Here is a 13,672-nt window from a genome sequence, read left to right as displayed (position 1 = left end):
CTCTAAATACATACATTAGAAACTTGGAGCTTAAGGGTTTGCTTTTGGATTCTGGTTCATTGCTACTGCTATATTTCTAATCTAGTTTACTTTTAAGGCAAAAATATAAAATTCAAGTTGCTTAGAACGCAACTGCTACTACTAAGATAGTAATCAACAATTTCTGCTTTTATAGCATGGGTGGTTACTTCCCTCACCTACAGGATGTAAGCTAATAAAATCTGGGGGTTAAATTTTACCTTCTATAAATTCCTTACAAGTTACCTTTCAGACTAACACCAAAGTAAATTCATTACTATTGCACTCACAGACATAATGAAAAATCAAGCATCCTAACGTGGATGCTAAAATTGGTAAGCACTGGGGGAAAAAAAGGATTTCACAAGAAATTCAACTAGGGCTGAAATCAGTCAAATCAGCAGGCACCTGTTGCTAAGATTATGAGAAAGATAGCTGTGATGCCACCATCACAGTAATAATAAAATGCAGTAAAGGTGAAAATATTTTTTTCAGCATTGTGTTGAAAGAAAAAAATTAGTATTCAGATCCTTCTGTGAACCAAAGTAACCTTATACATACTCCCCCTTCCCTTTGACAGATTAACCATAACTTGTCTCATATCTCCTCATACCCGGTAGATCAGCTTCCTCATTGCCAAACCTGAAGTCTTTTTTTTTTTTTCTAATAACGTTTCTTTATTTTCAGATAACTAATACATTCTTATGGCTGCAAACACAAAAGGAAAAATCTTGTTATTTCTCTGCCTGGGCTATTCCAAAAATTCATCAGAAAAATGGCTTCCAATCTACCCTATGAACTGATGCCACAGGGGCACCTGGGTGGCTCAGTGGTTTAGTGCCTGCCTTTGGCCCAGGGTGTGATCCTGGGGTCTGGGGATCCAGTCCCACGTTGGGCTCCCTGCATGGGGCCTGCTTCTCCCTCTGCCTATGTCTCTGCCTCTCTCTCTCATGAATAAATAAAATCTTAAAAAAAAAAACACACAAAACTGATGCCACATTAATCTACCTGAATGCAAGTCAGCAATACCAACTTAATTTTTAAAGCACTTTAGTACAATCTGATAGAATAAAACAAAGGCTGATACACTTATTTTATAAGGTAAGTGATTAAAAATGACATGATTTTTTTAGGTACACAGAAATTAGAAATAGAAGCATTAAAACTCCAGTCTTCTGTCAGTTTAAGTCACCTCCATTCCCCCAGCCCAGCTCCCTGATGCTCAATGCCTTCCAGACTAATCTGATGATCTGGCAGCAACTTACCTTCCTTCTCTTATGTCCTTTCACCACATCCAAAGCAGATCCCTTCCAATATTTACATTTACTCAGGATTTTCCAACTTATCTATTATCTTCTTCTTTGCATTTCCATTAAGTCAAAAAATCTTCCCTATCCATCAAAACCCAGTTTAAATGCTGCTGCCTCCAGGAAAACACAGGCTGCATTAACTCTTCCCACCTTTACTCCATTAAAAATTCTTCCAGGGATCCCTGGGTGGCGCAGCGGTTTGGCGCCTGCCTTTGGCCCAGGGCGCGATCCTGGAGACTGGGGATCGAATCCCACATCGGGCTCCCGGTGCATGGAGCCTGCTTCTCCCTCTGCCTGTGTCTCTGCCTCTCTCTCTCTCTCTCCCTCTCTCTCTCTCTGTGTGACTATCATAAATAAAAATTTTTTTAAAAAATTAAAAAAAAATTTCTTCCACTAAAATCCCCTATTTTGATCCATATGACCTTTAAAAAATCCTTATAAACTTGTGTATTGTTTTCTCCTCTACTTAATTAAGTTCTTCAAAGAAAAAGACACACCCTGCCAAAGTCTTACATAACTAAGCAAAGTACTTTGCCTATATTATAAGGGAAAGGAAAACATACACTACACACACACGTATATTACTGCACAACTCTGGCAGAAAACAGAAAAGTAGGATTAAACTGAGGAAAGCTCTCTAAGACTCAAGAGTTCCCAATCCTAGCTGGCAATGAGAACCACTACATTTTTATCCGGAGTATAGCCCACATCTAGTGCCTCAAGTCATTTATGCTAATAACCTATAGAAGTAACACAGAAACAAGTTCTTAAAGTTTCATACTAAAGCCTAGTGTTCCCTCAAGGATATTTTTTACTAGGTAACTGTCATGTTGATCCACGTCAACCATCAAGAATTCTATCTTATTTTATTTTTTTTAAAGATTTTATTTATTTATGTGAGAGAGAGAGAGACAGAGACACAAGCAGAGGGAGAAGCAGGCTCCATGTAGGGAGCCCGATATGGGACTCGATCCCGGGTCTCCAGGATCATGCCCTGGGCCGAAGACGGCGCCAAACCTCTGAGCCACCCAGGCTGCCCTCTCTCTTATTTTATTCATCCTCCCTTGCATCTCTACATACTGGGTAAAATTTACCATATTAAATTATTTTTTAATAAATACTCCAAAATATCAGCATTGAATACTTGATGAAGTTCCGTGCAGTATTAGTTAGGCAAGATAAATCAACCTGGTTTAAATGAACACTGACCAAACACACGACTCACATCAACCTACCTTATTTCAACAGATTTGTCTTCAAAGGACTTTTTGAATCAAATGACTTCAAATGACCATTTCAAAACCAAAGATTCACCTCAAAAAGTTGAGTCTAGTGTTACAAGCCTTTGAAAAGTAAATGCTTTAAAGGAGGTAACAGTTCTATGTCCTGGGTAGGTGCATTAAAAGCTATCACTCAAACATAACCAAAGTATCAACTAGCAAAATGTTAGGATACCTGGAATTTGCTTTTGAAATTCCTACCAAATAAAGTGCGAAGGTAGATAGGTTAAACAAGAATGAATACTTTCTAAATGTTCTGGCTGGACAATGGGTACATTGAGGTTCATTATAGGTTCCACTTTTGAGTATCAATTTTTTCATAGTTAATTTAAAAAGCTATTACTTTAAGGTAATAAATGCCCCTTAAGTGCCATTTGAGAGAAATAGAAAATAGGACTTACATCTCACCATAAATATTAATACTGCTATGTAATGGTACAATATTCCCCTAGATAATAAAAAGATTAACCCTCCCATTTCTTAAGAAAAATTAATAGCATAATATATATCAAAAGCTGAAAGAAAAATCCCAAGAACTAGATTTCCCACCAATCCCTTTTTTATGCCTCATAGTATCTTTATTTCCTATCGTCAAATGTACTGAATATTCAGATTTTCAAAGGATCTGCAGTATTTCTAAGGCTGCAAGTAATTAATGTTTAATCTAAAAAATGCACCATTCCTGCTCAACTGACACTAAGCACTCTCTTATCTACTATTTCCAAATAAAGTTGTTGAGCTTACTTTTAAAGTAAGGAGGTATGCATAAAAACCTCTATTTCTGAGCCTAACTTTAACTCACTAAGTGACTGCTTTTGAACATTTAAAGAGAAGACTTCACTAAAGGACCAAGAAAATACAAGTGCTCTTTTAAAGGATAGTCTAATAAGCCCAACTGATTATTACCTCCTTTAGAGTTTAAAACAACTCAAAAAAAAAAAAAAAAAAAAAAAGGCCAGCCTTCACTTATGAGAAAGTTCTTCAGATCTTGAAAAGGTTGTGGTTCAAAACAAACTCACAGAAAAGAGAAATTAGTGACCTAATGAACCAATCCACATTTGGCAGGAATTCAAAGAACTTGCCACTTTGGGAACTAACTGAACTGAACATTAACCATTGTTAGGGGGGGAAAAAACAATCAATACCAATTAAATCTCAATAATACCCAACTACGAAACTCAAATTGATGCACTTTACTAAAGCAAATCTTTCAGTAATATCAGCAAAACTAAATATAACTGCATCCAGGTAGGGGCATTTAGCTTATTTAAATACCACTAATTTCAGATCTAATTAGTGTCACTATAGGAAAAATGCATACAGAATACCTATAAATAAATAGGAGTTATTACTCCCATTTAAAAAGGCTTACAATTCTCCGTAATAAAAACATATAAAAACACCAGCCAACAACCACTTCATGGAACATCTTGTCCCAAACTTTTTTGCAGGTTGTGGAAGAACGTAACCAGATATTCCTTCAGGTTCCTAATTACCCATACAAAATATTCAGGTAAAGATTTTCCCAGTAGTGGTCTCTGGTGGGCAGATAGCACAGAAAATATCACCAAAAACACCAACTCCCCCAGCAGAACCAACTTATAATTAACTACAAGTCTTAAGAAAATAAGTAATTTTTTTTGTCCTAACTTTCCTAAAAACATCCACTTCCTAATTAATTTATTTACTTCCCAACAGCAGTGCTGGAGAAAAAAAGTACAGACAGGTAATTTTATCTGCCAGGATTTCTACTCCTAAACTCCCATAAGGTAATACTACTACTTACTCCCATTTTCTAAAGGAAGAAAAATAGAAAAAGGACATCTGTTCATTTTACTAATGTCTTCCAGTTTGCAGATAAGGAAAGGTATGCAGAGGAGGCAATCTGCTTAAAAGTCACATAAATAGCTTTGTTATTCATCTCTGAGGCAGTGATCCTTCCAGGGAGAATATGGGAATTACCTCATCCCCACTATCTGATATGCTGCCCCTTCCCAGCAGCTCCAAGTCTCTGCCTAAATGAGCCAGTTAAAAATGGGAATGTGCAGCATATCTGAGGTGTGCATATGCATGCATGGGGTATAAATTTCTGTTAGGGGACTAGGGGAAGACCGAAGTGGAAGACTGAAAAAACCACCATTCTCAAAAGTACCAAGGTTATAAACATCATTCACTAAGACTCATTATTTGCTGTAGGGATTTAAATAAGTTTATACCATACAGTAAATTTTTCTTTAAGACACAAAGGGCTGCCTGGATGGCTCAGTGGGTTAATCTCAGGGTCCTGGGACTGAGCCCCATGTCAGATTCCCGGCTCAGCAGGGAGTCTGACTGTGTCCCTCTCCCTCTGCCCCTCTCCATACTCACTCTCTCTGAAATAAACTTTAATTAAAAAAAAAAAAAAAAAAAGACACAAACCATATTCTAAAGTTATGAGCATGGAACTTGAAAGATATGATTCCTTTTTTAACAGAGGCTTTGGGGCTATGAAAAGTACAGACCCCAAGAGCCTGGTTCCTACATTGCTAATTGAGCCTGCCATTGCAATTGTCAAAATTATTTTCCAGTTACCACTTAGCACGCATTATTCCTTCTTGGAAGAGAAGAAATAGTTTGACACTCCATCTTTCTGGACTTCTCCTCAAAAACACTGCTCCTACTCATTTTATACAAATTAGAACTATCAAGTGAGCTCACTAATAAAGAAGTACATGATATAAAAAGCAAAGGAGAGGAAACATCTGTTCAAAGAAAATTTTTAAAAAGAACTCATGAGAAAATATGTCATCCCTTTGGGCACCAACCCATCCCTCTTCATTCTTTGAAGCAGGTATAGGAAGTCAAGTACTTTTGTGTTTGTGTGAATATATAAACATTTTGAAGTTGAAAGTGAACATTCCTTCTAAATAGTACTATTTCCAAAGACCCTGAATTAATTTATCTACTGCTTATCCACTGTTCTCAACTTAGTTCCCAAATTCTTAAAAAATCTCATAAAAACTTCCAAAATTTACCCTTAATACACCAGTTAATAAATGCTTATTAAATTTATGTAAGAATCTTTATATAAAAACAAATGAATTACCTTTAGTGTGATATACAATAGCAGCCCTCAGGTCAAAAGAACCCCAGCTATCATTTCTTTCTAGGCCTCTCTGGTATCTCTGTTCTTTGGCGGAGCCTAACAAAGTGTTCGTAGGAGACACCAGAGGATTTTGATTTTCTATCTCGTAGTCCTTTGAGAGAAACACTAAAGCACCTTGACTACTGGTGTCTGCTTTTTGCAGGTCACCTATATGACTGGGTTCCAAGGATAAGGCTCCACTCTCACTAGTAGTCCCAGATTTTAGAATGCTACTCAGAACTTGAGGACTAGTCCGTTTTTCCAGCTCATAAGCCTTGGGAAACACAGGATGCTCAGTTCCTGAGGGGATTATTTCAGCACCCTGTGAAACCAAAGTGGCAGGATATTCCCCTTGAAATGTCACCTCCATCACTTTATGATCTGATGACTTCCCAAGAACAGTCTCAGGGCCAGCACTGGGCTCATTTATAAATGATAAACCCCACTGATTCTGGAAGATATCCCCCAGATTTTGCTGATCTGTCTGAGAGGGTAGATCCACTTGTGCTGTGCTCAATAGCACAGTTTGCATATTTGAAGGATAGACAAAAAGGCTAGATTTAATTTGTTCAACAGCTGCTGAAGTCAGACTCATGTCCTGGAGAACTGAATCAGTCCCAGAAGAGACGGGTGTTAGAGTATTAGCAGCAGTAGTTAGCAGTGGCTGACCCCCTGGAGAATATACACTTGCATCAGTCCCTGCTAAAACAGGCCCATTAGAAAAGTTGGCCGAAGTAACAGATTTCAGCGCTGACATAGGGACCTGGGATAACCGACTTGAAGATTGGGTCTGGGTTTCCCCAGTAGACGAAGAAGATGAAGATGAAGATGGTGACACAGAGGAATTCTGTACAGTTTTGTTGAGGTTTTCCTTAACTTTGCTTGCATAACTTATTTTAGGAACTATTTTAGCACTGCTATTGTCCACTGGAAAAACTGGAGGTGGTTTAAATAGGGTCCACGAGTCCTCTTTGGAGGTAACAGCGGAAGCATGCTTTCCTTTGGGCCGATCATCAAACTTTTTGCTGCTCACACCAGGTTTAATATCAGAGCTTTTCCGTAGCATATCCCCCACAGCAGGTTTTCCTCGATTTGTTCCTCCAGGCCCAGTTTCATACTTCCAAATGGGCTTTGAACCATCTACTCGATTTCCCTTTTGTTCACTGTAGTCAGGCTTGAAATTTTCAAGTCCCTGTTTTAAGTTTGGGACACTGGTCTCTTGTTGCATTATTTTGTCCTGCACTAAATTAAGGTTTTCACAACCCTTGGCACTATTGCGCCTAGCTTTCCTTTTTTTAGGAGTGGTATATCCGCTCTCAGATCCACTACCATCATTATCTGCTCCTTTGCCCATATAACCATTAGTAATATAGCCAGAATTATTTGTTACAACACCATTTGGAATTGCTACAGTATCGGTCTTGTCTACAGACTGGTTCTCTCCAGATTTATTTTCATAAGACTTCCCATTCTTTTTGTCCATACTGTTTTTCTGAATGAAATTCCTGGTTTTAATTCCTGCTTTCCCAAAGGTGCTGGCCTTTACAGTCTGCTTCAAATTAGTGTCTACAATTTGTTGGTTGCCATTGAGCACCCTGGAAATAGGGTTGGTAGCTTCATCAGAACCCAGGCTCTTTAAAGATATTTCTCTTTCTCCAGGATTACCATTCAATTCACCATAGCCTAGAGAGAGGGGGGAAAAAAAGGTTTTTTTTACAATATATAAATTACAGTAATACCTAACATTCAAAGAGACTATGCTATGAGCATATTAACTTGACTATGTTATTTCACAACTACAAGAAAACACTTGTGAACCCCATATTACTGATTAGAAGTCTACCAAGCAAGAAACTGAAACAAGCTGGTTTCAAACCAAAGTCTGAGGTCACAAAAAACTTAAGCAGTATGCCATTAATTCCTCTCATTTAACAAATCAACTTCCCCATTGTTCTCACAAGGCTGTTATAAAATTTCCTTTACAATTAACAGCAGGGCTACCCTCTGGGTAAAAATCAAATTATGCCAGTATGTTAATTTTATGTATTACAGGGAAGTTAAAGAATCCCTTTCTAGGGGTGCCTGGGTGGTTCAGTTGGTTAAATGTCTGCCTTTGACTCAGGCTCTGATCTCAGGGTCCTGGGATGGAGTCCCACATCAGACTCTTTGCTCAGTGGGGAGTCTACCCTCTACCCCACCCCCACGCACTCTCAAATAAATAAAATCCTTAAAAAAATTTTTTTAAATCCCTTTCTATGAAACCAGGAATGGCTGGTAGTCACCATAAGCAGTTTCTTTCTACTGCATTCCGCTAAACAAAAATCAAATACTTGTGAACTTTTTCCTACAGTAGTCTTAAATTTATTGACATTTCCCAGACATTAGATCATTCTGTCAATGTATGAAACCAAAACACCTATATACCAATGTTTCTAACTCTAAGATATATTTTCTTCATTTTACATCTGGGTAAGCAGACTAGAGAAATTAATTTGCCCAAGTCACAAAGTAGAGAACTGGAAATCTGAACTCCAGGCTGCCTATAACATGGTTTCCTATCACTACATAATACTGCATCACTTGTGGTGCAAAACTACAATGAAAGGTACCTAATTTTAAAGTGTTATGGTGTTCAAGTTTTTTTTTTTTTTTTTTTTAAGATTTTATTTATTTATTCATGAGAGACACAGAAAGAGAGAAGGCGGAGAGACACAGGCAGAGTTGGAGAAGCAGTCTCCATGCAAGGAGCCTGATGGGGGACAGGATCCTGGGGCCTCCAGGATCACGCCCTGGGCTGAAGGCAGGGGCTAAACTGCTGAGCCACCCAGGGATCCCCAGTGTTCAAGTTTAAGACCTTCAACTACCATGAAGTTTATTACTATACGTTATTCAATTAGGCTAACAATAGCTTTTCATATTTCCTTACCAGTAAAATAATGGTATTAGTTATCTGTCTTTCTGTGAAATGTTCCCCAAAGCCTTTTGAGGTCAAATCATTAGAAACAGATACACACACATTCATTTAAGGCAGCTTTTCAGGGGGCTAGGGAGGGGTGTCCAATAAGAATACCAAATAATTTGCCTTTGTCACTTTCATCCTTGCAGGCCTTCCGCCTATGAAGACTAAAAGGAATGTGAGGTGTATATTCTTGTTTTGAAATTTTGTTGTAATTCCCAGCATAGCAAATATCAATAAATATAACCACAGTAAAAGCTCTTTGTGCATTCTAAAGCATAAAGGATCTAAGATTTTTTTTAAGTTTCAGAACCAGGGATGCCTGGATGGGTAAGTGGTTGAGCATCTGCCTTCAGCTCAGGGCTTGATCCTGAGGTCCTGGGATGGAGTCCCACATCAGGCTCCCTGCAAGAAGCCTGCTTCTCCCTCTGCCTATGTCTCAGCCTCTCTTCTCTGTCTGTCATGAATAAATAATTAAAAAAAAAAAAAAAAAAGGTTTGAGAACCATGGTTTTAAAAGAATTTTATGTGATCTAGAGCATAATCTGGGAAGATGAACAACAGGATTTACTCTTATTTTAAGACACTCATTCTATATCAGAGAAAAAGGACACGAAGAATGAACAAATAAAGGCAAGGCATTTTCTTCTATTGTACTTTCAGAAAATAACTCAAGACTATAATCATTCCTAAGATTGAGTGGCACAAAAGTTGTACCATAAAAACTATATTTTGCTAAAGCCCCTAATTTATGTAGTTGTATTTTAAATTTTTTGGCTGCTGAAAGAGGTTTTTTCTGACAGCTACTCAAATCAAACTTTAGGTGGAAAAATTCTAGCTATGAAACTACTAGAAGATCGCTGCTTAGGATGTTTTCTGAAAGGTTTTTCTTTCTTCAGAAAAGCAACTAGTTCCTAAAATGAAGCTATCAATGTTTTTAACAGATGCAAGTTTTACCTGTGTACATCTCTAGACTAAGAAGAAGAAAACTACATATACCACTTAACAACCTAATATGCTAAACAAAGGTTTGGACTCTTGGGCCCACTAGCCATAACTTTCTCAAAGATAAGAAAGCAATTTTAGAAAGGAAAAACAAAAACAAAAAAAACCCCACCCCAATGTCCAAACTAACTTGGACCAAAGCTAAGACTTTTAAGTGAACCAGAATAATTTTTCCTAAAATTACTAGTATTTAGTGGCTCCAATATCAGAAATCACCAAACAATTTAATAACAGCTCAAAAGCCACTATACTTACATTCCCATGTTTTAATAACAATTAGGCTAACAACAGCTCATTCTAACTATTTAAAATTTTTTCCATAGCAACTTTGCTGGAATGCAAAGTGTACCAGGGACATTTTCTTTTTAAAACTTAGGTATTTAAGAAAAATGCAAATACCACAGAATTACTGAAAGAAATCAAAGGGCTCCTTGTACTTTTATTATTTAGGTTTGCTGTGCTAAAGCATCTAACCCTACTTCAAAAGGACTCTGCAAAACTTCAGTACTGATAAATCTAGCTTTTGGAATAGAAACCGAAAATACTGAACACATCTGACCCTCTCTAGTGCCCTCTTCTGGAAAAAGAAACAGGTTCCTCTTTATAGGTTTATGGGTAATGGGTCATAAAAGCCCACTTCAACATATTAGATATATTTAAAAAGTCCTAAGTTTTCTTAGTAAATTAGTATTACACATGTTGAAGCAACAGTACTGCGACCAGGCCACACATGGAAAACTATTATCCCAAATTGTTTACATTCTCACAAAATTGCTAAACCCAGTTTCCCCCTCTTTATCCTCTTCCAGGATAGACCTATTAATTTAAAGAATACCACCTTGAATGGTTCAGGGGCTGTTTCTATCTGTAGAGGAGATTCCTGCAGGGGTATAATACCTGAGCAATGTTTCAAAATTTTCCAATGTGAACAGTAATACTGCTTTATATTCCACACAACCATAATAAAGCAAGATTCTTTCCTCTAAGTTGAAAAAGACCTAACGTTAAAACATTTAATGTTGTATACTTTCTAATAGTTTCAAACTGTTTCAAATCTGTTATGATTAAATACTCAATACATTTACATTCTCATTTCTACTGCACACGTGATGTCCCTACCCATCCCAGAAGTGGAAAATCTGGCATTCCAATTTGTCTTCAAGTTACATTAAATCTTCAATAGAATAGGAATTTTTCTCCAGCTCTCAGTAACTGCATCACATTTGATTTGCTGGGTTTAACATTTTCTTATCATTCCCTTCATTTCTTAATTTACAAAGAACCTTTAATTTGTAAAAAAACAAAAAACAAAACAAAAAAACCCTGCCTGATTCCAAGGTTTTAAGCTCATTTCTTCTCAAATGTCTTCTAAAATTACTTTTACTCTCAATTTAACATTTGTGAAAATCAAGAGTTTGGGGATCGTATCAATTTGAAAATAGGAAAACACCTTTCCTTTAAAAATGGAAAACAGCCTCGTCTGAGGCAAGATGGTAGTGAGCCAACCTCATGGATGAGCCACCTCGTTTCTCCCTTAAGGACAAGAAATAGGGGTCAAAAAAACTCACCCTCTACCCCATCCGATCATTTTTCTAATCCCTCTCCTCGAAATCGCTACACCCAAGCCCAGAAGGTAAATGCTGGGGGACTGGAGGGAGCTAGAACAAGCTTTTTTTGTAAAAATGAGCTGCTTGAAGAGAGGGCCCAAGTGAAAGCCTGAGAGGCGGAGTCGTGAGCGAACCTGGCAGGAGCCGAGGTTCCTGTGGCAGAGAAACTCGTGACCGGGGAGCCTGGTTCCCGCTGGGTACCCCACCCGGCCTTCAGGCACCGCCTTTACCCAAAATGTATCCCCCCCGCCCCCAGCCCTCCTGCCCCAAGGAGCGCCGCAGCAGTCGCCCGCGGCCTCCTCCTCCCGGCCCCACTTCGAGGCCGGCTCCCCACCCGGACCGCCCGCGCCTCCCGCCGCACCCGGGAGCGGGAAACGCGGCCGCTGGCGCGCGGGGCCCGCTGCAGGCCGCTCCCCTCGTGGCCGCTTCCCTCCCCCACCCCAACCGCCCCCGCCCCTCACCCCAGGGACCCGCCCGGGGCCGCGCGGCCGCCACCGGGTTACACAACCCGGCCGGCGACGGGGGGAGGGGAGGCCACGGCCGGGGGCGACGGCGCCCCCGCAGGGCGGGGGGTGGGAGGCGACCGCGGGTGGGGATCCTGAGCCCCCCCAGCTCCGCCGCGCCGAGCCCCCTCGACACCCTTCCCCCTCCGCTCCTCAGCGGGCCGGAGTCGGTGACAGGAATCGGCTTCCAACATGGCGGACAGGAAGCGGCCCCGCGAGGAGGAGAGAACATTCCAGCCGCGCCGGCTCTGGGGGGAGCGGGCCCGGGCGCCGGGCTCGGGAGGAGCCGCGAGGGTAGACTGCGGGGTCCGGTGCCCAGAAAAGGCGCGCAGAGGTAGAAATGACTCGAGAGTCGAGGGGTCCTGGCCGCCCCCCCCAGACGGGGAACCCCAAGGCCACAGGTGGGCTTGGGGTAGCGGGTGAGGGAGGACACTTCCTCAACTCTGCCCACCTACCCCCTCGCCTCGCCGCCTGCAAGAGGGTCTCGCGACACCACCCGCGTCGAGATTCGCTAGGCCTTCTAGAGATACACCCCGCGGGCTTTGGGGGGGTATGTTCACCCTAACTCAGGGCCACCAAATTCAGGTTCCTCTGGAGCCTCAGGAAGGTAAACGGGAAAGGAATAATGAGGCTAGATTCCCAAGGCCGACCCTGCAGGTCTCCCTCCAGCCCGGGCGGGGGCCGAGAAGGTCACACTGGCCTGGTTGGGCCTCTCCCATGCCGAGGAGAAGGAGAGGGCGCTGCAAACCCCGCGGCCCAGCCCGGGCTTTGGGAGAATGGAAGGGGGCTTCCCCGGACCCGCAGGACACCGAGACACACACACACACACACACACACACACACACACTCTCTCTCTCTCTCTCTCTCCGACCGCGTCCGCGCTTTCCACATCCAGCCCCACCCCCATCCCCTCTACCCCCCACCCCCATTCCCCTTCCCCCACTCGTCCTCCCTCCCAGACCTGTTTTCTTCTTCGGCGTTTCCTGGTGCTGCTGGAGGGTGTGTTTCTGCTCATGTTTCAGCGCCTTAGGCTGGGCCTTGGGGCTGCCCTCGGCTCCATGCTGCAGGTATTGGTGAGGCTGCTGGTGATGGTGGTGGTGATGGTGGTTGTGGCTGTGGTTGTAGAAATAATAATGGTGGTGGTGGTGCGGCGGCTGCTGCTGCTGCTGCTGCTGCTGCTGGGGGTGATGGTGCGGATGGTGGTGGCTGTGATGGTGCTGAGGCTGTGGCTGGCCGGGCTTCTCCTCCATTGAAAGCGGCTGGGACTCCCTGGCTGAGGCTGCGGGCTGCGGCACCGTCAGGATCTGAGACTGCTTCTCAGGGCTCACTCAGTATATCTGAGCGCGTCTAGCCAGCGCACTGGTTAACCGAGCGATTCTGCGAGATTGGCAGCGGCGCTCCAGCAATCAGGACGCACGCTGCGCCGCAGGCCCCGCCCCTAGCCCAAATCCTCTTTCCTTCCCCTTCGCTACTGCCTCCTGGCCAACGCCACTTACCCCGTGCAACCTCACAGGGCCGGGCCTTCAACGTCAGCACTATGGCTCTCTCTTCTGTCGCTTTCTCTCCTTCACCGCGCAGTCTGCGAACAGCACTTTCTACACTCCTCGCCCGCAAGCAAACTCACGTCGAGTGTAGCAGATTCCACTGGCGATTCCACTGGCTCTGGGAGCCATCTGTTGGTTTTGCACCTCCTAGAATGTTAGCTTTTTTTTTTTTTTTAATCCTTTTCCGGGTAATCAGAGGGGAAGCTCAGTTCCCTTAACCCTGAGAACCACTAAAGGGGCAATACAAAAAGAGGAAATAAATACATTTTTTAAGAATACAAGAGCTTCACAATCCAGTAGATCATTTTGTATTCTGGATTCATTTT

The 13,672-nt window shown here is 41.9% G+C and overlaps 1 protein-coding gene across 2 annotated transcripts in view; it reads right to left on the bottom strand.

Annotated features, from left to right (window-relative positions):
• The window catches only part of NUFIP2 (nuclear FMR1 interacting protein 2), a 31,788-nt gene extending 18,634 nt beyond the window's left edge, over positions 1–13,154 (bottom strand). Inside the window, exons 1-2 of one of the 2 annotated variants that reach the window (XM_077851936.1) lie at positions 12,764–13,154; positions 5,694–7,415 (exon numbers count right to left, since the gene is read on the bottom strand). In XM_077851936.1, the coding sequence (XP_077708062.1) occupies positions 5,694–7,415; positions 12,764–13,052 (2,011 nt within the window). In that variant the 5' untranslated portion in view covers positions 13,053–13,154. The remainder of the gene's footprint in view (positions 1–5,693; positions 7,416–12,763) is intronic. The other variant, XM_077851937.1, reaches the window with a different exon arrangement.
• Between the last annotated feature and the right edge of the window lie 518 nt (positions 13,155–13,672).

This window comes from Canis aureus, chromosome 16 (assembly GCF_053574225.1).
Source record: "Canis aureus isolate CA01 chromosome 16, VMU_Caureus_v.1.0, whole genome shotgun sequence".
NCBI lineage: Eukaryota > Metazoa > Chordata > Mammalia > Carnivora > Canidae > Canis > Canis aureus.
This window is presented reverse-complemented; position numbering and strand designations above follow the sequence as displayed.